A 23,688-nucleotide genomic window follows, 5' to 3' on the forward strand; every position below is an offset into this window, starting at 1 on the left:
AAAATGGCCTGGAAAACCTCACAGGAAGTGTATTTCATAGATTTCACATTCTTGTTTCTTTTGATTAGGTCAGAATGCCCTTCCAGAAATACTGAGGGGGAATAAGACAGTGGAAATAACTCTAGGAAAGGAAAACACAGTGGTATAGCTCAAAAAGGAGAAGACTATAGCACGAAGCAGTCCCAATTTGCAGAGTGAAATGAGTGAATCACTGTGCCTACTCAAAAGCGTGTCCAAAATGTTTGTTAAGCGTAATAGGAATACCAAAACTCCAGGTTTTTTTTTTTTTGTTTTTTTTTAAGGTAATTAATTACCACATGAAGGCTGAAAGAAGGAACTATGTGTGTGTGAACATGCCTGAGAAGTTTTTGTTATGCTGTGGCTTGGGCCCATTGGTTTTCCCCAAGCCACTCGCATGACCAAAGGTTAGCCTGTGCGGCAATTCAGATAAATGATAAACAAAAGCATTTCTAATGCAATCACAGTTGTCAGTGTTGTCATCATTTGCAAAAACATATGCCACCTAATCAGAAAACAGAAACACGAGACTGAGCGTGCCAGTAACAGTTTGATTAGCAAATGAGGTTTCGCTGACTGATTGACTTGAAGGGTGCAGAAGTGACCCACGGGACAAGATTTGTATTGGTTTCGGCAACATGATCGCAGCTGTCAGAAAAAGAGAACCACAGAAGTAGACATGACAAAGCAAAAATGGCACAAACACAGTGACTCAGAGCAGCCTGGTGAGCCACCTCACCCTGTGCCTGGCTCTCCCTGGGCTCCTGGCTTGGCTGAGGCCTTGAGGCAGTGGCAGCTCCTGGTGCCCCAGTGCTCATGCAGGCCCTCGACTGGGGTGGCCATTTCTACTGGGGTGGCCATTCCTCCCGGAGTGGCCATTCCTCCTACTCTGCACTTAGAGTTGGCTCTAGGACCACCCAGCTGTCACCCAGACACCTAGCCAGAGTAGAGACTTGGGCTTTTGTTTAAGCCCTTGACAAAACCCCATGAGAAAGGTGCTTCTGAAAAACCCAGCCTTGTAAACCGTGTCTTTCTGGTGGCCCGACTGGGAAACCTAGGTTTCCAGCTCTGATACTTGTCAGAATTTTTGTTATTCAGCTGAGTGCACGTGGGGCAGGAAGAGTTTATGAGGCACTTCTTACCGTATGTGCAATGACGGGGGAATGTCCCCAGAGAGAGAGCAAGGCGTATAAAAAAAGGGAAGCCGTGGTGCGATGGATCAGTCGCTCGCTCGCTGGTCCTGGGGACGCAGCTGGGATGATGGTCACTTGCCTGCTCCTCTCCGGCCTCTGGGCCCTTGCTTCAGGTAATCTCCCGCTCTCTCTTCCCTTCTTTGTCACTGTGATGGCGCAGAAGGCTTCAGGGGACAAAGGCAGCATCTGTTCCTTAATTTATCGTCAGTGTGTTTGGAAGCTGCAGGCAGATGTATGGCTTTATTTACAATTTCTGCATCATAAACCAGCAACCCACAGGACTAAAACTGGATTTCAACTCCTGATTTCGCTGAGACTTGAGCCAAGGTATGGCACTGATTTTCTTTAGCCAGGACAGAATTATTTGTAAGGATGGACATGATGCGTTTTAGACAATTAGAAGTTCAGACTATTAGAATTGTGGGCATGTTACATTTGTTTTCATACTTAACAAAGCCTGAATTTGTCCCAAAATAGCTTCCATGGCCATAGTTTGTACTCTGCCCTATTCTGCTCTGCTGAGGAAATAAACTGCAAAAAAACTGCAAAATACCTGCTGGCTTCATAGCTGGCATCTGGGTGTCCTGCACATCTCTCCCTGGATAAGCCATGCCAAGAGGTTTAGATATGCTTGAGGTGGACAAGTGCACATCAAGGCACCGCAGACAGCCTCATTCCTCTTTAAAAGCAATACTTCAGTTTTCAGTGCTCCCTTCCCATGCACCACAGAGATACGTGTGCAGATAAATTTTAAGAGCTATTATCCTACAAACCGAAGAACTATGGGACTGGGCTGTTAAACCTGGGAGCATCCAGCCACTTGCCTGTCTCTTTCTAGTTTTTCCCTATGTAGCAGTGAATCGGAAGAGGAGTGATTATTTTTCCCTTCTCCCTGGAGATCCCTAATCACAGTTTAGGTACTGAGCTGCTGAGATGTTTCATAGGAAGATGTGTGAGAGGTGCCATCTCCAGCCAAACTCCCATGGAAACTCCTTTAAGTTGTGGTTTTGGTTTTCCTTTGGCAGCAGGGGCAGGCAAGCCCTCCAGGGGTGAGGGCTGGGGTGCGGGGTGTGTGCTGGGGTGGGCCACAGTGGGACAGTGGGAGATGCTGAGTGTGGTCCATGCTTCTTCACCAGGCTCTGTGCAGGTGATGCACAAAAAGGTGCAGTCGGTCCAGGCAGGCGGAAACATTACTTTCTCATGCCAGTCAGTCACAAACGAAGATGTAATACAAGTGACCTGGCAGAAGGAGATAGACGAGGATGAAGACAACATAGCGACTTACAGTACGATGAATGGCCAAAAGATAGCAAAGGGCTATGATGGCCACGTGAGCTTTGCCCACAGCGGGCTGCAAGCCTCAGCCATCTCCCTTCACCAAGTCACCCTGCAAGATGAAGGATGCTACAAGTGCATCTTCAACACCTTTCCCTCGGGAGCTGTCGCTGGCAGGATGTGCCTCAAGGTTTACGGTAAGGCATTGTATTTGCAGAAAGGGTATGACATCTTTCTGAGGACCAAGCCATTCCCCCCAGGGAAAAACCTTCCCTGGTCAGTGCTTATTGCTAAATCTCTGTGGGAAAGGTGGCTCTGTTTCCTCCCTGGCTCTGCCTTCCTCGTCATTTTTACTTCTGATGGGAAGGCATTGTTGAACACTTCTCCAATTTTCTTCCCTTTTAAGTCAACGGCAGCAAATTATAGCAGCTGACGGGTGCCCTACTGCTTCCCTAGAGTTCCCCTTGCCCAACACTGGGCTGGCAGCTGTCTCCACATGGCCTCTTGACTTGCTGACCTGTACAGGTCATCATCAGCCAAACCACACACTTGCAGACAAGCATCCTCACATGCAAGGAGCCCTGTGCTGGGAGAAGAAACAGACAACCTTGGCTTATGGGGAATGATGACATAAGCGACAGTGGAAAGAGAGGGGGAAACATCAGGGAAAAACAGGTCTGAAGCAGAAGTCTTTTATTCCTCTCTCCTGATAAACCTCCTAGAGCAGATCACTTGATGCTGAGTCATGCATTACAGGAATATATGGAAGAGCCTTGCAGAGAGATTTTGTTCTTGCTTAGTATGTGAATCTAAACATGGAGTTAAATTGGCTTTGATTTATTCCATCTGTTTTTTACCCAAATGTGGGAAATATTTCCCAGAATTACCAGCTTTGTGGCTATGATTCATCTCTTAGCAGAGCTCAAGGCATGAAAACAAAAGCTGTTTTTTTTTTTTTTTTTTTTTTTTTTTTTTTTTTTCTGCTAGGTGTACTCTTGTCAGCAGCTCTACCTGCTCCTCTCAAAGGCACGTCAGCTGGGGGTTTCACTTCCCTGCCAGCAAACAGCAGCCTGCTGCCCCACTGCTGGAGTGAGCACATCACCAACTGAGTGATCACAGAAAGGGTTCATTTTACCTTAACTTCAGTAACACATTTTAGGTGCTTTTAAGTTCCTTGATTTCCCAGCCAAGCTCTTCTGTGGATTGAGAGGGAGAAGCTGGCAGAGATGTGCAGGGACAAAGGGATGCCAGGAGAGGCAAGCAAGCTGACTAATGGCAGCACCTGCAGCAAATGAGCGGCTGGCATGTGTCTGCCATCTGACAGGGACAGCCAGGGAATTTACAGGCTGGTTATTGCCCAGTTGCAACAGCCTTCACCAGAAGTGGCTCTTCCAGAATGGGCACCAGTGCTGCATAGTGTGGGGAAGTGAAACCTCAGTAAGAACCAGATATGATGCTGGGAAAAATGAAATAGGTATGGGAGACAGAAATCTCAGACCTGTTTAGCTGAAAATAACAAAATGAAGTAGCGCACCAGCAGTCTTCTACCCCATAACTAATGACGTCTTCACACAGAGTATTTTCAACCTGCTTTGCAGGTTTCTTTAGTGCCTGTTCTTCTTTAACCTCCATTTTCCACTAGAAATGTTTTGCTGACCTTTGTTTCAAAAGACGATGAGAATGAAACCCAGAAAGGGGTAGAGTTTGCAGTATGGAGAGAGGGGCACGTGTCGCTTGAGTCCATGCAAGGTTCTTCTGGATCAAACACCTTCAGACACCTTCTGCCTGCAGGTAGATGGCCCCACCCACATGGAAGTCTCCAGCACAATGGAGAAATGCCATGACACTGTTGACTTATATCGGGAAGCTGGGGCTGCGTTGCTGACAAGCACCCACATGGCTGGAGAAGGCATATGAGACACACTAATTTCTAAAAATGTCCAACGGTTCATCTGAGACCAGAGTCCAGCCTTGAAACATAAAAAGCGCATCATGATCTAGCAGTTGCCTTTTAATAACAGAAGCCCAATTGCAGTCAAAGCTGGCACACACTTCACTAGAAAGACACCTTTTCCAATACTTAGGAGCACCTTCGCAGCTCAAGTCTGGAAATGTTTGCATTACTGCTCTGAAAGGCCTATGAAGGCAGGTACTTGAGTACAACATGTCTTGTGAGTAGTTTTTCACTGGAAATAAATATTCTGATGAAAGAGAAAAGCAGCAGTTATTCAAAATATGTGCATCAAACAGTGACACGGTGCACATGCTAACAAACAGTATAGCAGCACTTAACTGGAAAAGAAAATGATTGCAGATTTTGACTGTGCATCTACTACAGGCACACAGTAGGGCAAAGAGCAACTGTCCAGTGTTTTTCTCACCTACAAGTAATTCCCTGGATTCCAGTGTGAGAAGGCAGAGGACTGTCTAGTGAGAAGAATGGATTTGGCACGCATGTATGTCTGCCAAGATGTGATGCTGAGCGATTTTTCTCACCTCCTCTGTGTGCCTTTATAAGCCAAGATTCACCTTAATCTTTTGGAAACAGTTGAGAATTGAAATTACCAGACTGGAGCACTTGCACCAATCTGCCTTCTGTGCTGTTTAACACAGGTTCTCCGGTAAAACTCAAGGGAAAAATCTGTGGCAGTTTTCCTTTACTGCTTTTGGACATCGTAACCTAATATTTGAAGTTAGTGCTGTAGGTGGGTGTGCTATTTTTATATATCCCGTGAGTGAAAGAAGAAGTTCAGAAACCATTTATTAATCAAAACATAAAGTGTTTATGACACTAGTCATTTCAAAGATGGGAGATTTTGAGAAGTTCCAACTGAAATCCCCCTAAACATTTTTTTTTTAGCTCTCAGAGCAACATAAATGGGGTTTCATCAGCTCTGTTTCTAGGGTCTGAGTTTCTGTCCGTGGGTGATGCAAACACTGAGAAATATCTACTTCATTCTTCTAAGCAGTATAACCATAGTAAATGTGAGGCAAAGCCATAGAAAAGCAAAAATGATGATGTAAAATGTCTTAGTGGCTGTTATGGCTTGGAAAATCCAGACGGTTTCATGAGGTGCATACAGGATTTTACCGGGGACATAGGTGCTGTTATGCAGTTGGCATGTGCTGTTTCCCCCCTTTAACAGGACCATTTGGTGTTCTCTACATATCATTCATATGGAAACCTTCTTTTACTGCCCAAAAGGAAAAAAAAATCATTTTTCTTAGGAAGAGAGAACAAAATGTTATGTTTAAACTCAGGATTACTAAAAAATAGTTATTATTTGTTTGTTAATGTTTTGGCAAAAATCAATTACAGCATAAATATTGTTTTGTTTTTTTTTTCTATGTAAAATAGTAATATATGCATGTAGTACTATTAAATAGTACTATTTCTCATCTATTAATAGATGCTTTTTAAATCAGAAGGCATTCATATTAACTCAAACTTGAATAAAACCAGAAATGCTATTGCACTTAAATTATTTTAAAAGGCAACATTATCAGAAGCAGACACCTAGAAATAGAATATGATTTGGACCCCTCTACTACCAGCATGTGCGCTGATGTAGAGGCCAGGCTGATGAACTGCCATCTGGAAACCTGTGTACTGAGAGATCTCACTCCCAAATGGAGTAATATGCCTTTATAAGTCTTGGCATGAGCAGTCTGAGCTAAACAGACTGGTTTGAGCAGGAGCTTAGAGTAGGTGACTTCCTGAGGTCCTTTGCAACTCAGATTATTCTATGATTTTATGAATTGATTGATTTTCACAGGTACAAAGCGCATCCACTGATGGTAGCAGTGAATAGCAGATACTCAGTTCTTATGAAAATCCAGCCACTTGCTTAATTTTCAACACAAAAATTTCAGTTTGGTCATTCCAGAAACAATGCAAGGTTTGGGCACTCTGACAATCATCCTGTTGCCTGCTAATGAGTTTGCAGTGTCAAACTCCAAAATATTTCTCTCCTGGACCAAAACACCTTGGTTTTCCTACTTTGTACAATGGAGAAGAGCTCAGCAACTCTGTTTTCTTCTGCTTTCTTGAAAACAGATTATCTTGTCCAGGGACATGTGTCCTCAGGTGTTCAGATCTTCCCTGGAGTTCCATCCAGGTTGAAGATAGCTTCTTGCACTTCTCTCCCTTCTTTATTTCCTGAAAATACTGTAAATATAAATAGGAATCAACAAGCTGATTTCATGTGAGTATGTGTGAGTGGCATCTGAGGATCATTGCATATGCTGACTAAATAAGACCACAGCTGCAAATCTTGTAGCATGAGGAAGAGTTTGGAAAAATGATCTTTAACAAAAATTTTGGAGGTTACCACGACACCCCAAAACTTGACATTAGGGGAAAGAAAAGATGTATAAACACAAAGCCTTCACAGCTGAAATCCTGCGGTGTCACCTCATACAAATTCAGTTACTGTCTTGCATAAGTAGATGCATTTAGTCCTTGGGTGCTCAAGTCTGCATGTCTTAAAAAGCAATAAAACAAATCTTGCAGATGAGCTCAAGGGATAAGAGCAAGTGCTTTGAGTCACTGAAGCAGTTCAGCCCTTTCAGAGAGAGGAGGACATGGTTTCACAGTTTCACTATCTGTTGTTTTCACTTGGCCATCATTACCACTCATCAGCTGGGGCACTGCAGCTTTTCTTTTAGTGGTGGATTTGAAGCTTGTGTTTTTCTACCCTCTTGCCCTCTGTTTTTGCCAATTCTTCATTTTCATGAAGAACTGTCTGCAGTTTTGGGCACCACAGTATAAAAAATGACATTAAACTATTAGAGAGGATCCTTAGGAGAGCTACAAAGATGGTGAAGGGTCTAGAAGGCAATATGTATGAGGAGTGGCTGAGGTCCTGTGGTTTGTTCAGCCCAGAGCAGAGGAGCTGAGGGGAGGCCTCATGGCGGCCTGCAGCCTCTCACAGGGAGTGGAGGGGCAGCATTGAGCTCTGCTCTCTGGTGACAGAGACAGGGCCTGAGGGAATGGCATGGAGCTGCAAGTCCCTTTCAGCTTGGAGTATTCTATGATTCTAAGATAACAGTAAATACAAGTGTTCTCAGCTCAAATGTAAGCAGAAAGTAACTGATTTTTCTACTTTGTGTTTTACAGCCATCTCAGACCCCAAAGTGGAAGCCAAGCTTATATCCAGTCTTGATAAAGCTGAAGTCTCTGAGGAAGTGGTGGGGATGAGCTGCTCAGCAACAGGGAAGCCAGCTCCAAAAATCACCTGGCACCTTCCCAGCACCCTGCTGCAGAAGCCAAAGGAGTACCATATCAAGCTCAGCAACCAGACCATCACTGTTATCAGCAACTTCACCCACACCCACTCCAAAATCCTCAAGGAGTACCCCATTGCCTGTGTGATCCAGCACCCTTCTCTAAATGTGACCCTGTCCCTGCCCATGGACAATCTGACAAGAGGTCAGTACGCAAACCTACTCCTTCCCTGGAGTAGAAGACATGAAAACATCTCCTGGGCTATATCAGCCTCTAAGGGCTGGAGGGCAGGTGGGAAAGGCACCATGAAGAGCAGCTGGGATGGGGAGGGGCAGGTGCTAGGGAACAGCCAGACATCCTGGGCAATGATGCAGACATTTGGCATCCATCTGGGACACTGTGGTGTGTCTCTGGGTCATCAGACCCCAAACACAGGTCTGTTAGCTGTACTGCTTCTGTGTATGCTTGCATGTGCTCCCGATGCCTCTTTACCTCATTCAGACCTAGAAGATCAGCCAAGCGATGTCCAAAATGGGTTTTGGTGTTTTTTCTTCATGCACAAGCGTGCCTGAACACCTGCTACTTTCCCCACAGGTCAGGATGGTATCATGGCACCACCCGTGGCCATTGTTGTGGGGGTGCTGGTCCCCCTGATGCTCCTCCTCCTCCTCGCATTGCTCCTTCGCTGCTGCCTGAGACAGCTTCGTGACCCAGAGAGAAACCCAGCCTGGCCTTGCTGGGTAGGTCTGTGTTCCCTCGCCGAGGAACAGCAAAGTTCAGATGGCAACCATACCCTTATACCACTCTTCTGCATGGCTAGGCCATGCTTTCAAGGAAGCGTCTTGAACAGGAAGGGGGCTCTTGAAGAGGAGCATGCCACAGTGTGTTGCTTAGGATGGGAAATGCAGCAACATGTGAGCCCACTGGGTTCTGTGAGGGATGCAAGTTCAAAACAGGAGCAGACCCAGCTGGATGCTGCCACGTGACTAAATCCTGTTTAGTGCTGAAGGCACCTCAGCTTCTCTCCAGAATGTGCCTGAGGCATGCACCTTTGCCTTTAATTAATGTTGTGGAGAAAAAATAAGGCAGTATCAGGAAGTACAATGCGTTTCTTCCACTGATGCTATTTTTCTAAGTCTGAGCTGAAGTCTACTAAGGGGGTTGTGAAGGGAAAGGCTCAGTCTACCATGCTTTAACACCGACAGACGCAAACCCCAATTTGGTAATGCAGGCAGCCTGTGTCTGTACCCCTACACTTAAAACATCCATATATTTTTCAAAAAGTGAAATAAAAAATCTCTTCTGCTAGGTCCTTGCTGTATGTGCCAAGGAGAAGGCATATGGACAGTACATGCTTACTGGCAAGCGGGCTACCACTGCAGTGCCCAACACATGAGCTCCTGCATGCTCTACACGTGGACATCTTGGACTGTCACGTAAACCTGCTGTGACATCACACCAAAGGAAATACAGGGGAAAAAAAAAGAACATTTTATAATACATATTTATTTATTTTCTTACACAACTGCATTCCGTTTTGTAGAAGAAAAGCTGTGAATTATTTATTTGAGACTCTAAGACTCTTGGCTGTGTGGCTCTCTATAATGCAACTTGTGGTTGGCATTTTCTATGCTGCATTTATTCTTTTTCCATATTTCAACATCTCAGGCTCCAAGCGGGGTGGGGGCTGTCTGAGGCAGTGTGGTATTTTGTGGGGAAGTGATTGAGGATGTGCTGCTCAAGGTGGGGGGAAGCAGCAGGTGTGTGTGACTCTGCTGGCATTACTGAGAGCTGCCGGGAACCCTCTCCCCAGCGGGCACAGGAGATGGGTCATGTCTGGAGCTGGATCAGACTTGTAACCCTGGCAGCATGCTCCAAGCCATCAGACACCAGGAAGTTACCACCCTTTCCTAGAAAGTTATTTAGAGGCAAAGGGAAGTTTCCTTCTCCTTCTGTGTTTTCCACAGCCAATTTTTCATTTCCCTAATCTAACACAGTTGCCTCCTGTTTCCACTTATCACACCTGCCTGGGGAAAGAAGCAGGGGAATTTAAGGAGTGTTTGGAAGGGTATCAGACAGAGCAGTCCTCTCTCTTCTCCTGTCCTGGCTCCCCCCAGCAAGTATATGCTAGCTGATTTTCCCTTGTGTGTCTACTTCATGTGTACTTTGCGGATGAAGCAGGCTGTGTGGAGGCTGAAAAGCTGAGTCAAGTGAAATGAAAGAGAGTGGGTGAGTTGAGAATGAATAAGCCCACTTCTTGTCATAAAAAGCTTTTATAGAATCCCTAATGCTTAGTAATAGCTAATCTGATGATTGCGAGGAAAGAGGAACCAGCTGCAGACCATCAGCTCTCGCAACTGGGATTTTTAATCCTAAGCCCCATAACTGTCAAAGGAGGAAACCTGATTTTTCTTCCAGGCTTTCCCACAACTGCAATTTAGGTTTCTTCATCAGCTGTATGGGAAGGGGTGTGGGAGGGAAGCAGACCTTTCCCAGGAGCATTTTGTATCCAGTGGGTTGCAGGCAAAGGAGCTCTGCTCTGGGGTTCTTGGGCTGTGTGTTGCCAGATCTCTCTGCTCAGTGGGGTCCAAACTTGGCCTTCAGGCATTGGGTTGCTTTTTCTAAGAATTGTTAAGGTGTTTTTTTTTTTTTGTTTTTTTTTTTAGGAGAGGATGCTACAAATATTTACACTAATGGGCTTTTATTTCTTTTTTAAAATAAAAAGGGGAAAAAAGAAAGGTCTGTTGCAGAAATGGGGAGTCTGGACATGGGAATGAAAAGAGTTTTCAGAAGGATGATGAAAAGGTACAAAGCTAGCAAGAAACCCTTATTAAGCGTATGGTGATTGTAGAAATGTTTTTACTTTTTTTTCTACAAGTTGATCTGGAATGGGGAAAAGCAGAGTACGAAGTAAGAAAAATGCCTGCTTATGCGTGTTTCTATGACTTCTACTCTTTAGCTGAATGTTGAACTGTGAAGGGCTTTTGTATGTTTCTGCTTACTGGCACAACAGAACTAGAGGCTGAATGAAAGGGGAGGATGTGGTGGCATACAGGCAAGATACTGTACAAGAAAAAGCATGTTGTTCATTTGTTTGTCTTTTACGATATTGGAATGAGAACAGCAAAATGATGTCCAAAGGTAAAACATTTAAAACCAATGCACACATTTGCCTTCATGATATACAAAGCCAGCGGCTGAAATACAACGCCATAAAATACTGTACGCTGCTGCTATTGTGTTTGGCTTCATGTAGCAAAGGGCTGAATGCAAGCATCCAGGCTATGTACAATTAACTGGCTGTCGGATACGGAAAGGAGTATGAAACAGATAGAAACCACCTTTCAGAGAACAAACAAGCATGTGACTGATGGGATGAGAAATTTTACTGTGGGTGAATAATATCCTAACTGTTGTTCTGAGGTTTCTTTACGATTATCTTGTGCTTATCTTGTCTGTCAAGTTATCTCTGTGAGCAATTTGGCAGTAAAACTTTGGTGCTTCAGATGGGTTTATTCATATGTTTGCTATTTGTTTTAATAAACAGCATGTGGGGTATGAAATGCTGTAAATTTCAGTAGGTCTGGAGAAACAAAAATAAAGCTGGTCAGAACTTCAAGCAGAATGGACTGCTCTGTATTTTGCTCCATGCAAGGAATGTGGAGCAGCTTAACTTTTGTAAGTGGAAACATAGTGTACAGGAATGTCCCAGGTTAGTTTTACCACCAGCAAAATCCCCCAAAGCCTAGGTAAAAGTATGGTTACACCCTGAATCCATACATTGACCAAAATTCCCCCTTGCTGCAGGGCGTCACAATGGATTTGGTTACAGAGGAGATGACTGAGTGGGGGTGAAATGAAGATAAGGACAATTCTAACATAGCTTTGCTGGCAGCATAGGCTGAAACTGAGTCTGAAGTGTATGCTCCCTGTAGAAATTTGTCTTGCATTATGTCTCCCACAGAGGTCTGAGGTTTTTTTTGGTGTTGCTTTGTTTTCCTTTGCTTTTTGTGAATTGGGCCATGTGAATGGGGTTGACTTTTTCTCTGGGAGTTTGATTTTTTTGGGAGGGGTGTGATAGGATTTTTTTATTCACCTGGAAAATATAGTCAAGTCAAATCAGAGAAAAGCCTATGGCATGTTGGTGTACCGGTAGTTCATTGGAATATAAAAATCATAGAATCATTAAAGCTGGAAAAGGCCACTAAGATCATCTAGTACAACCGCTGGCCCATCAACACCATATGCCTGCTAACTGTGTGCCTCAGTGCCACATCTACATGGTTCTTGAACACCTGCAGGGACAGTGACTCCCCACCTTCCCAGGCAGCCTGTGCCAGTGCCTCACTATATCAGGAGTGGGGGGGAAGTTATTATTCAACTTTTAAATTACAAGAGCCCTGACAAGAATTTGGCGACATAGTGCAAAGCATTATGAATGAGAACACGACATGTTCCACTCTGCATATCACCATAGTATAATATACACTTATATTTAGATGCAGTTCTTGAATAAGATGCCAAGCTATGCTTTTTGAACTTATTTATATCAGTATATAGAAAAGAATTCTAAGGTTGTGCAGCTTTTCCATGTTCATGCTTTGGCATGGCAGGCTGCTGCAGGTATCTTCCTGCACGGGTGTTTTTTCTCTCGAGGTGCTGGTTCCCAACTCCGCCAGCGCGGTAACATGTAAGGACTGGTCCCAGCCATTCTGGTTGAGGATGTGACTTTGAAATGTAGCTGAAGCGCTGCCCTCACACATTTGGCAAGTCATGGCTGAAGCAGGAAGAATATTATTCTTTCAAAATAAGGGATATGGAACTAAATCCATGGAGAGAAAGGGAACTTTGTTTTGACGATAGAAGTCTGAAAGCGCCATTCATCATTTCATTGTTCTGTAACCCTGAGGAATTATTCATCAACTAAATACCACGCCAGGGAATTTTCTTATGAATTCATACTTGGAAGAAAATGTAACTTATTGTTGTTCACTCCTTTTTCAGCACTGGGCAGCAGTAAACCAGCTGAAATGAGAGAACTGCTGTAATTGCTGACATTTTCTCTTTCATAAAGAGACTATCAAACCAGACAGATAAAAGTCAGACATACTTTTGTTTTCACTCTTAGGATACCAGAAATCACTCAAACTTTGGAAGCCATACAAAAGACATTCTCATATCTTTGCAGCTTTCATCTTTGCTTACATAAAGCTGCGTGTGAAAGAGGCACTCAACTCTTATCCAAGCAGACAGGCTTTGCTGTGGTCTGTTCAGCTTTAGGTACAAGATCCACGTGAAATTTCTGGGAAGCCTGAGGGAATCATTGGTCTAAGACCTCTCTACAGCACAAACATCATTACGACTTCCCGAATTGCCATTTTTAGGGTGAATCCTCCTAAAGAAAGGGGAAGAAAAAGTGACTTGTCTAGTAAAAGTGTACCGGAGATCACATATGAAAGATTAAGATGTGAGGAAAAACTAGTCGGGGGGGGTGGGGAACAAACACTTTAGGCTAAAAGTTAAAAAAATTTCTTTTGATTTGAATATTTTATTTGATATTATCCTTCAAATAGGTTATGATGGGATGCTGAAAATTCTGTAAATACCCGGTGATATATTTTAAGCTAAAAGAAACTAATTTGCCTCAGAAGTGTCAAGGAACTATCTACGGAACTAAAGCTAAATTTCTACAGAAATAAAGCTATTTTCATAGATGAGTTTTTTTCACCTTTCCATCAGACAAGGGAAAATTAAGATATTTGTTTGCCACAGGTTTATTTCTAAATATCAGCACCCATACACAAAGAGAAGAAAAGGGAAAATCCAACAATGTTTTAAGATGTTTGCATATCTAATTCAGAACTATTTCATTTTGAGGATATAAAACATGGGCTGTGTCCTTTCTAGAAAGAATTTCACAATAGAAGCAATGTGTCCATTCTCAACTCAATGCTTCAGTATTTTTCCATGTTTCTAATGTCAGCAACTTTTCCTAAGAAATAGATGTCTTTGCTGTAAACGTTTCTGACCATGTCAAGACCGTTGGAGAGGAATCCTCAGGTCTTAACTTGGGCTGCAGGGGTAGGCCAAGACCTGACTTTAGCATCAGCAGAAAGTGCTGAGCTCTCTATGGGCTCCTCTGGGGTAGAAGCCTCCTGAGTAGGATGGAGAATGAGGGGGGCTGAGCCTGGATCATAGGTAACGATGTCCTAGCCTGAAGGAGGAGTGATGCTGTGTTCTCTGGTGGGATGTGGCCCAGCAGAAGGCACTTGCGGTGACTGTGTAGTAATAAATCTTCAGTCTTAGGTTCATGACTGTATCACCCACCTGTGGATCTGACAGACATGGATTTGGGGGCCGCCTTAGGGAAAAAAATGAAACCAGAATTCACCAGAAAACATAAGTCACCACTAGTGACCGTTCTCCTGAAAAGTGAGTGAGAAGGTCTGGGGATCCTCTACCTTCTAGCTGGTCTCCCCAAGTCTGTTCATGGCTGATTCCTCTCCCTCATGCTACCCCAGCTCATCTGACCTTTGAGGATGCTGCCCTCTTGTCTCCAGCACCTTTTCTTTGCTGGGGACCCCTTGCCCTACTCCCTACCAGGAGCTGTCTGAGCTGGGAAGAGCTCTAATGTTATGTTCCTGTGTCAGCGCCCCAGGACACAAGGAGCCAGCCCCAGTCCTATGCCAGGTGTTAGCAATCGATCTGTAGGCCAACTGTGGCAACCGAGGAACTTATGAACTGGTGATGGCCCCTGACTGCTTCTCCAGGCTGAGACCAGAAGCATAGCACCTATGGGCAGAAACATGAACCAATAGGGATGGGGAGAAAATGTGGTTTTAAAAAAAAACTACCGATCAGCTGCCTTTCTCTTTGTTAGTCATTCTCCTTTGTGGCATAAGTGGAAACAGAAAGACTGAAGCCTGAAAATGAGACTGACCCCCAGCTAGTGTTTCTTTCATTTTAAGTTTAAGGCAGTTCTGCAGACTTTCTTCTTCTTTTTGTATTTTTTTAAAAGAAGAATTAATTAAGGTCAGGCTCTGCATTTCTTATGGTTCAATCATGCTGCTTTATCTAAAAGTTGAAAGCTGCAAGGTCTGCCTCAAACAAGTAGTCCTCCATGGTGGCTGTTTTAAGGCAGAGAACTGCATCACCCAGAGCATTCATTAAATGCTTGGAAAGGGAAAGCTAGCCGCTTTCTTTGTATGTACATAGTTCAGGAACTACATAAAATAAAAGTAGGAGAGAGAAGAGATCTCAAAAACAACATCAGGGAAAAAAACAATAGGTTTTTTTTTTCTACTCTGCTCCCTGGAAAATGAGGTTGAAGGGGAGAAATGGGGGCAGGATTGAAGATAATTGTACCAAGTGCCCCTCTCAGATAGGAAATAAAAATAAGATTTACCTCCCCCAGACTCTGCATGTGACACCACCTACTGCTGCCAGCAGGTTCTGGTCAGCTGTCTGTGGGACATGATGCTGACCTTCCTGATGGAAGGAAGCATCAAATACATAAATAGCTGAGATGAACACAGACAGAAATTGTGTGGTAACTGCTTTGCATAAAGATAATCTTGTGAGATAGGCTTTTCCATTTCATGAAGACAAATCCAGGACAAATTCATCAAGTACAGAGGGCACCCTTCTGCAAATACAGCCAGAAACTAGCATGGTGCTTGGTCTCTCTGCTGGGCTATCTTGTGACTAAGAGCTGTACGGTTGGACAGTGAAACCCTTGGGGACTTGTCCCTGAGCACAAGAGTCCATCACACTGCTGGCTTTAGGTTTATGGAATTGCACTGGACAAAGACACACTTGGGGAGGGGAATCTTCAGCCAAAAATGCCCTTTGCAGACTCCTTTCGTAATGCAATTTGTGGTCTTGGCTTTGGTTTGCAGGTTGGAGTGAAGTAGTGGAGTCTGTGGATGTCTCGATGCTGTCGCCATGGTGGAGGAGCATCCAATTCCTGTTCTTGCTTGTGTGTCCTTGCTGCTGGATGAGTGGCAGCAGGGTCATCTCTCTGGGGAGTCTGGGGTCAGTACCCAGCATGGTGCTCAGCAAGCTTCTGGGCAGTGACCCTCATTCAGTGCCTCTCTTCACTCCTTCCCAAAGCAGAGAGAAACCAGGAGCTACTGGTGCTCACGTACCCTCCTTTCTTCTCCCTCCTTTCTTCTCCCTCTGGCCATCAGCCATCTGCACTTACTGAGAACAGCCTGCAGTTACACCTGGCAAGGCATGAGCCCTTGTGATGGCAGCCAGAGCTGAGCTTACCACGGTGGCTCTGACAGGCCTGCGAGGAACCCCAAGCATTCCTGCTCTGTTTTTAGGGGATGTTGGTTATTTCCAAGCCTGAGAGCCCTTGCAGTCTGGGGGACAAATCCGTGCAGCTGTGCTGTGACAGTAACATGCAGTGAGCAGCAACAGTGGGATTAATGATTAACCGGGTAGGAGGAAGAAAGTACTTAATCCAGCCTTGCTGATTGGTCTCCTGAGAGGCTTGTGGAAAAAAGGCGCGAAATCTGTGGGCCAGCCTCCATCCAGCAGAGGTGGGAGAAGTGGCAAGTTTTGGGGTACATGCTCACCCCCACAATGCTTCTGCTGCAGGCCCGCTGGGCTGGGCTCTGCCTGCTGCTGCTTTGCCGAAGCTGCCAGCTGGAGAAGGCTACCAGGGGTGAGTAGGAATGCTCTTTCCCCACAGAGGCTTTCTGGAGCATGAGCAGCCTTCCTGGGCACATGGAGCGGCTCAGAGGCTAAGCTGAGCTCCTTAGTACCTTGGCCTTGCATTTCCAGTTCACATCTCTGAGCAATGCATATTTCTGTTGGGAAAGGCTGGGGTGAGGAGGGGAATCTCTTGGCTGTGGGCTGCCCCCTGCCCCTTCATAGATGCCAACATGGGGGGGCGTAGGAATGTTCTGTGGAAGAAGAGCCATTTTACTGGGGCTTTACAGGACACCCCAGAGCTGTTTGGGGCAAAGAGGAATTATTTTGGCAGCAGTGGGACATGGGCAGGGAGGTGGCTGAGGCAGGAGGGCACCCATGGGGCAGAGAGAGAGCCCCTCTATCTCACCCCGAGCTTCAGGGTGGGTGGTGGCCCTGCACATCTGGGGCCACATATAGTGACCACACATAGGGAGCAGGAAGATGACCCAAGTCTCAGCTTGCTGGTTATTTTTGCCTACACTGCATGAATGGGGAAACCCAAATGCATAGAATCATAGAATATCCCCAGTTGGAAGGAACCCATAAGGAACAATGAGTCCAACATTTGGCCCCACACATGACCATCCAACATCCAAACCCTATGTCTGAGACAGGTCCAAATGCTTCATGAACTCTGGCAGCTTGGAGCCATGCCCACTGCCCTGGGGAGTCTGTTCCAGGGCCCCACCGCCCTCTGGTGCTGAACCTCTCCCTAACCCCAACCTGCCCCTCCCTTGACACAGCTCCATGCCGTTCACTCAGGCCCTGTCCTGTCACCAGAGAGCAGAGCTCAGCGCTGCCCCTCCGCTCCCCTTGTGAGGGGCTGCAGCCACTTTGAGGCCTCCCCTCAGCTCCTCTGCTCTGGGCTGAACACACCTGGGGACCTCAGCTGCTCCTCATATGTCTTGCCCTCCTGACCCTTCACCATCTTTTTAGCCTTCCTTTGGACACTATGTAGTAGTTCTATGTTCTTCCTCCATTGTGGCACCCAAAGCTGCACCCAGTGTTCTAGGTGGGGCTGTGCAGAGCAGAGGGGACAACCCCTTCTCCTGCCCAGCTGACTGTGCTGAGCCTGATGCACTCCAGGGTATGGCTGGCTTTCTGGGCTGCCAGGGCACACTGTTCACTCATGTTAACTTGCTGTTGAACTGCAAATGTCTTTCAGCATGGCAGGTCCCACATTGCAGTCCACATTAAGACAGGATGTTTCAAGGGACTACAACTTTTCTCAGGTAAATTGTGTTTTTTCCTCTCTCTCTGATTTTGTGTTCTGCTTTGTTTCTAGGTTTGGAGGAAGCAGTGAAGTGTGAAAGCGTTACTGAAGCAGCCCTTGGTGGAGAGGCAAATTTCTCTTGCAACTTCTTGTTCCCAATGGATGTCTTGCAAGTCACTTGGCAGAAGATAACTGGGTCTTCCTTCCAGAACATAGCCACTTACAGCCAAACCCATGGACTGCGACTGATAGGATCATTTCAGAAGAAGGCACGTTTCACCAGAGCAGCCCTGAACACCTCAGCCATCACTCTGCAAAATCTCACATTTGAGGATGTGTCCTGTTATAGATGCATCTTCAATGTGTTCCCTCATGGCTCTTTCAGCAGCAAAGATATATGCCTCAACATCCAGAGTAAGTTTTCCACCAGCAGCTTCTCGCTTTCTGGCATGCAGCACAGGTCTAATGGAGTCAGAGGGCAGGTGATATGTTATCTTCTCCATCCATGGCAATTTGCCACACAGCAGCATCTGCTCAGTGGATATTCTCCAGAATCAATGCACCTTTCTATATAGGTAATGAAGGTAAATAAGCCAGGGGATGCATTTGGATAGGAACCCTAGTACAGAGAGCTGACCTGTCCAGCTTCGACCAGTAACTCACCACTGAGTGTAATAAATGTATTCTCTCATCAATTTCTTAGCTAACAGAGGAATCTGAGTACCATTTGGCTACCAAAGGTTTCCTCACTGCTGTCAGCTCAGCAACAGGAAAGCCTCCCACAGTATCACCTGCTTGGTTGATGAAGGCCTGGACAAGCCCCCCAAGATACACCACATCCAAAACCCAAATGGGACAGTGATGGTGGCAAACAGTGCACCTTCTCTGCTGGCTACTTCCACACCTTGGCTTGCTTCCTTGACCACCCACAGAGAAGGAAAATGAAGTCATTTCAGCTCACAGTCAAAAGTTAAGACTAAGTTTGCATGGAGAAGTGCAGCTTTAAGCAGGGTGTGCTTTGGAAAGCAGTATCAGTAGTGACACTGCTAGCAAGCTCCAGGGAAACGAAAACACAAGCATGTTGTGTGTGATTGCCCACTGTTTGGCTGCTGTCCAGATAGGCACTGGCATGTGTAGTTGTCGTAGTCCAACTTGTCCTGTAGAGGTCTCATTAGAGATCTTTTCTGAGAGTACAGACCTTATGTGGGATGAAGATTTCTTGATTTGAAAACATACAGAAGACTCCTTCCTATAGTACTTCTGTGGCTGTATGATGTGTGTATGTACATGTATATTACATACGTTGGAACATAAGTATATGCATCTCTGTATATTCCTATTTATATCTAAGCACTTTTTTAGGGATGGTGCCCTCCAACAGCATCCCCAACTGGAGTGTACTAGCAGAGTAGGCTCTCGCTGTTGAATACTGGGGAGCAATCTTTCACATAGAGGCTCTTATAGGAGGACATCTCTCAGGAACGGTGAGAAACTTCCCTAATTATAAAACTTTATTTTACAGAAAGTGGAAACGCAAACAAACCAGGAGGCAAAATGATGAGTTTGGGTTCCCCTAGTACAAGAGGTATTTTTGGTATTTATTTAAAAATGAAATGATTAATGATTCAGTTTAGTCACAACCTTGGCAAGAGGACAGAAGGAACATACTGACACTCCTCTATGCTCTGTGTCTCTTTGTAGGTATTCAGAAGAGAATAGGCCCTGTGGTGGTCTCCATGGGTGTGGTCTTAGCAGTCTGGATGCTTCTCATCATGTGGCTAATCAACAGAAGGAGGAGAAAGTAAGAGTGATTTTCATTTTCTTGTGAATGACATGGCTTGCCTGTATTCATATTGCAATTTGCCTTTCCGTTTCCTGTTGGTGTTTTTATACACCTGCACTGGAAACTCACCCAGGAGGAAACACTAGTTTTAAAGCAACAAGGTTCACTCTAAATGCTAGATTTCTGAGTATTATGTGATTAGTTGTTTTTTTTTTTTTTTTTTTCAGACTGCAGAAACATAGAGCACCTAGCACACCTGAACAGGAGAAAGGCTTACGGCAGGATGCAAGTGAGCAACCCGAAAGCCTGCACACACTGAAGGACCAAAACAGTGCTTATCAAAATGAGGTAATGCCAGTGCCCAGCACTTACAACAATTCTCCAAATTCTTCAAAAGTCTTGGACAATTCTTATGAGGAACATGACAAAACTCTTCTGTTGACACAAAATCATAGAATGGTTTGGGTTGGAAGTGTTCTTAAAGACCATCCAGTCCCACCTGGATGGGCAGGGTCACCACCCATCAGATCAAGAGGCCCAGGGTCTCATCCAACATGGCCTTGAACGATTCCAGGGATGGGACATCCACAACTTCTCCGGGCAATGTGTTCCAGTGTCTCTCCACCTTCAGTGAAAATTTCCCCCTAACATCTAATCTAAATCTCTCCTCTTTTAGTTTAAAACCATTCCTCCTTGTCCTATCAATATCTATACATGTAAAAAGTTTATTTCCCTCCTGTTTATAATCTCTGTTTAAATATTGGAAGGCCTACACGAGGTATCCCTGGAGCCTTCTCTTCTCCAGACTGAAAAAGCCCTGCTCCTTCAGCCTGTCTTCATAGGAGAGGTGCTGCAGCCCTCTGATAATCTTCATGGCCCTCCTCTGGGCCAAAAAGCTCCTCCTTTCCAAAAGCTCAACTCTTACCTGTGTTGGGGGCCCCAAACCTGGATGCAGTACTCCAGCTGGGGCATCATGAGGGCAGTGTAGAGGAGGACAATCACTTTCCTCTCCCTGCTAGCCACCCCTCTTCTTATGCAGCCCGGGATGTTGTTGGCTTTCAGGGCTACAAGCACACACTGCTGGCTCATGTTAGGTCTTTCATCTACTAGAACCCTTAAGTCCTTCTCGGCAAGGCTACTTTCAAGGAGTTCTTCTCCAATTCTGTATAAATATCTGGGATTGCCCTGACCCAGAGTGTAACACCTTCCACTTTCTTGAATCTCATTAAGTTTACATGGGCCCACTTTTTGAGTTTGTCAAGGTCCCTTTGGATGACATCCCTTCCTTCTGTAGATATTAACTACACAACACAGTTTGGTGTTGTCTGTAAATGTGCTGAAGGTGCACTCAAAACCATCACCTATGTTACTGATAAGGATGTTAAAGAGCACCAGTCCCGAGACAGGTCCCTGGGGGACACCACTCATCACCAGCCTCCACCTGAACATAGAGTGATTGACCACAGCTCTCTGGCTAGGGCCACCCAACCAATTATTTACTCACCTAATAATCCACCCTTCAAATCTGTGTCTCTCCAATTTAGAGATAAGGATATGATGTGGAACCATGTCAAAGGCCTTGCACAAGTCCAGGCAGACAACATCCTTTGTCCACCAATGCCATCACTCCATCATATAAGGCCACCAGATTGGTCAGTTATGATCTGCCCTTGGTGAAGCTGTGCTGGCTGTCTCAGATCACCTCCATGTCTCACATGCACCTTTACATCTTTTCCAGGAGGATCTACTTCATGATGTTCACATTCACAGACATGAGGCTCACCAGCCTGTAGTAGCTGGGTATTTCTTTCTGCCTTTCTTGAATATGGGAGTGATGTTTATCTTTTTCCAGTCACTGGGAACTTCACCTGACAGCAACGACTTTTCAAATATGATGGAGAGTGGCTTGGCAACAACATCAGTCAGCTCCCTAGGACCCTAGGATGCATGTAATCTGGCCTCATACACTTGTACACATTCAGTCTCATGAGGTGTTCTCAGACTTGCTCTGCTGGAATTCACATATGCAGGGCTTTTTGTGGGGCTGCCATGCTAGCTGTTTGGGTGTGAAAGCCAGGATGAGCCCTCACTGTCACATCTCCACTGCTCCAGATAGCTGCGCTGGTAGATGACAGCATACCTGCCCCAGCTATGCTCTAGCAATGCTGGGGAGTGCCTAGAGCTTGAAGGAGAAAAGTTGGCCTGCAGTTAAGTGGAAAGGCAGATGAGGTACTGGAAATGTCCAGCCGTGTGGATGGGATGTCCCTTCTGGACAAAGGTGATGCAGCACTGCAGAGCCTGGGCTCTGTGACTGGCAGTCTTACACAGATCTTTTCCCAGAAAGGTTTGTCCTGCCCTGCTGGTCACACAGGCATGAAGGTCTGCTAGAGGGCCGGTAGCATCTGCAGACACAACTAGTGAGTGACTGCAGCTGCTCTTTGGCCCCTTTAGTCACTTCTCTTTGACCTCCTATGGGTTTCCTTTTCTTTCAAGCTCTTGCTAGTCTTGTTGTCACAGACTGCTTTTTACATAGCTCTGGTTTTAGCAGTAATTTAGGGTTTATTAATAATTTCATGACAAATCACCAGGTTAGATAGCATCACTTAATCATAAGCCAATTTAACAATGATTCAATGGAACTTACTACAGTCAAATACAGTGACTTAGTTAAAGGTTTGAGAATGACAAGGTTCATCTGAAATTTACAGGCAGGGTATTCTGAGGGGAGGTTTCTGAACTCATTTGAGTGAATTACTTAGCATCCCTTTCATAATCTCTCAGCGAATAATGAGATCTGTCCCAAATGGGACTCCTCTTCTTCGATGTTGAATCTCAAAAATAATCTGTCCTGAGAGGTGTCTCAACTGAGGGGGAGATCAAAATCACAGCAAGCTAAGTCCTCAACAGCTCAAGGGGCTCTTTGCTTAGGAAACCCTTAACAGCAGGACTTTGAGATAATTGACTTTAGTCAGAAAACTTTCCATTCTGGCCACAATTCAGATGAGGCAATCCTGGAATTTTCTCCCAGTTGTGCAGTTCCAGTGCTCTCAGGTTGTACAGTTCTGCTATCTCTCAGTTCAGGCCACAATTCAAGGAGCAGCAGTTCCAGGTATATTCAGGGAGTGCCTGAGCATCCCAACACACTACGCTTGAGCAAAAGCAAAATTGTGCCAGTGGCTTACGCTGCGATGGCAGGGTGGCCTAAGGGCTGCACCACCACACCAGTGCTGTGAGCAAGAGACCTTCTGTTTTCTTGTCTTCAGGATAATGGTCATGGTTAATACATCACTGTGCTGACTCTTTTACAGAAGCAGACACCAGGATCTTCACTTCACAAAAGGCTACTGTCTCAGAGGAGAAATCTGGAAGAGAACGAAGGAAGAGAAACCTGGAAGAGAAACAAGAAGCTCATATTTTCAGGGGAAGCTGACAGCCTAGATGGTACCATCTACAATATACATCAGAGGGAGCTCACTGAGCTGTACAGTAATGAGCTGGGCTGCTCACCCATGGAGAACAACAGTGAGACAGAGGCATGTGGGGAGTCTGAATTATGCCCTGCCATGGCGACTCCTTGGCCCAGCACAGGAGAGCAATCAGCCCACCAAAGCCCTGTCTCCACAAGTCCAGAGGAGCACTGAGGGCTTCACGCAGGTGGGGAATCCAAGCTAAGGGCTCAGAGGAAGAGACAGCCTATACAGGCCCTCCTGGTGCTGTCTCAGCAGTCCTTCAGTCCCACAGATCAGGTGTGTGACCTGTCAAGCCACCGCTGGAACATCTTTTTGAGGGATCACTGTTTTATGAGGGTATGGGACATGGGATGGGATGCAGTGGGAGAGTATGTATGTTTTCTTATTAAATGACTTTCCGTTTCCTAGTAGCAGGACTCTCTATTTGATGTGCTTGTGTGTATGAGTGCCAGCAACTGGGCTGAGACCACGGTGCCAGGGACTAGAGACACCCACATGAGCCAAACCATCCACCAGATTGACCAGGGTCAGCATCCGTGTGTGGTGTCTGGGATGAGTGCGGGTATGCAGGTACATGAGAGCCAGGAAGGATGGCACTGGACCAGCTTGTGAGTAGATGACATGTGGCTCGGGAGTCAAGGGTGGGCTGGCTGAACCCCACAGCTGTGGAGAAGATGGCACTGTCCTCCTTTCAGAGGCACCTGGCAGTCAGGCTGGGAGAAATGGGAACAAGAAGTTCCTGCTTGGTGTGATAAATGTTTTTTTTCTTACTGAGTAGTAGGACAGACATTGGAACAAGTGCCCAGAGA

General features: G+C 45.5%; 2 protein-coding genes across 2 annotated transcripts; both read left to right on the plus strand.

Annotated features, from left to right (window-relative positions):
* Positions 1,171–9,129, plus strand: LOC110399460 (OX-2 membrane glycoprotein-like). Its single transcript, XM_021398215.1, has 5 exons — positions 1,171–1,324; positions 2,348–2,683; positions 7,606–7,917; positions 8,308–8,453; positions 9,023–9,129. Exons 1-5 carry the CDS (start codon positions 1,171–1,173, stop codon positions 9,107–9,109), a joined length of 1,035 nt encoding a protein of 344 aa, XP_021253890.1. The 3' UTR covers positions 9,110–9,129.
* On the plus strand, positions 9,860–23,509 carry LOC110400881. The gene is made up of 7 exons (XM_021401209.1): positions 9,860–9,942; positions 15,612–16,384; positions 17,699–18,040; positions 19,149–19,211; positions 19,328–19,427; positions 19,637–19,757; positions 22,718–23,509. Exons 2-7 carry the CDS (start codon positions 16,288–16,290, stop codon positions 23,048–23,050), a joined length of 1,056 nt encoding a protein of 351 aa, XP_021256884.1. The 5' UTR covers positions 9,860–9,942; positions 15,612–16,287; the 3' UTR covers positions 23,051–23,509.

Source organism: Numida meleagris, chromosome 1 (assembly GCF_002078875.1).
Source record: "Numida meleagris isolate 19003 breed g44 Domestic line chromosome 1, NumMel1.0, whole genome shotgun sequence".
In the NCBI taxonomy this organism is placed as follows: domain Eukaryota; kingdom Metazoa; phylum Chordata; class Aves; order Galliformes; family Numididae; genus Numida; species Numida meleagris.

What these genes read in the sequence shown, in the direction of transcription:
- LOC110399460 (XM_021398215.1), top strand. Translation starts at nt 1,171, where the DNA reads ATGACGGGGGAATGTCCCCAGAGAGAGAGCAAGGCGTATAAAAAAAGG. An exon ending in GATGTGCCTCAAGGTTTACG is followed by an intron (nt 2,684 to 7,605) that starts GTAAGGCATTGT and finishes TGTGTTTTACAG; the next exon opens with CCATCTCAGACCCCAAAGTG. An exon ending in CATGGACAATCTGACAAGAG is followed by an intron (nt 7,918 to 8,307) that starts GTCAGTACGCAA and finishes CTTTCCCCACAG; the next exon opens with GTCAGGATGGTATCATGGCA.
- LOC110400881 (XM_021401209.1), top strand. Translation starts at nt 16,288, where the DNA reads ATGCTCACCCCCACAATGCTTCTGCTGCAGGCCCGCTGGGCTGGGCTC. An exon ending in GCTGGAGAAGGCTACCAGGG is followed by an intron (nt 16,385 to 17,698) that starts GTGAGTAGGAAT and finishes CTTTGTTTCTAG; the next exon opens with GTTTGGAGGAAGCAGTGAAG. An exon ending in GGGTTCCCCTAGTACAAGAG is followed by an intron (nt 19,212 to 19,327) that starts GTATTTTTGGTA and finishes GTCTCTTTGTAG; the next exon opens with GTATTCAGAAGAGAATAGGC.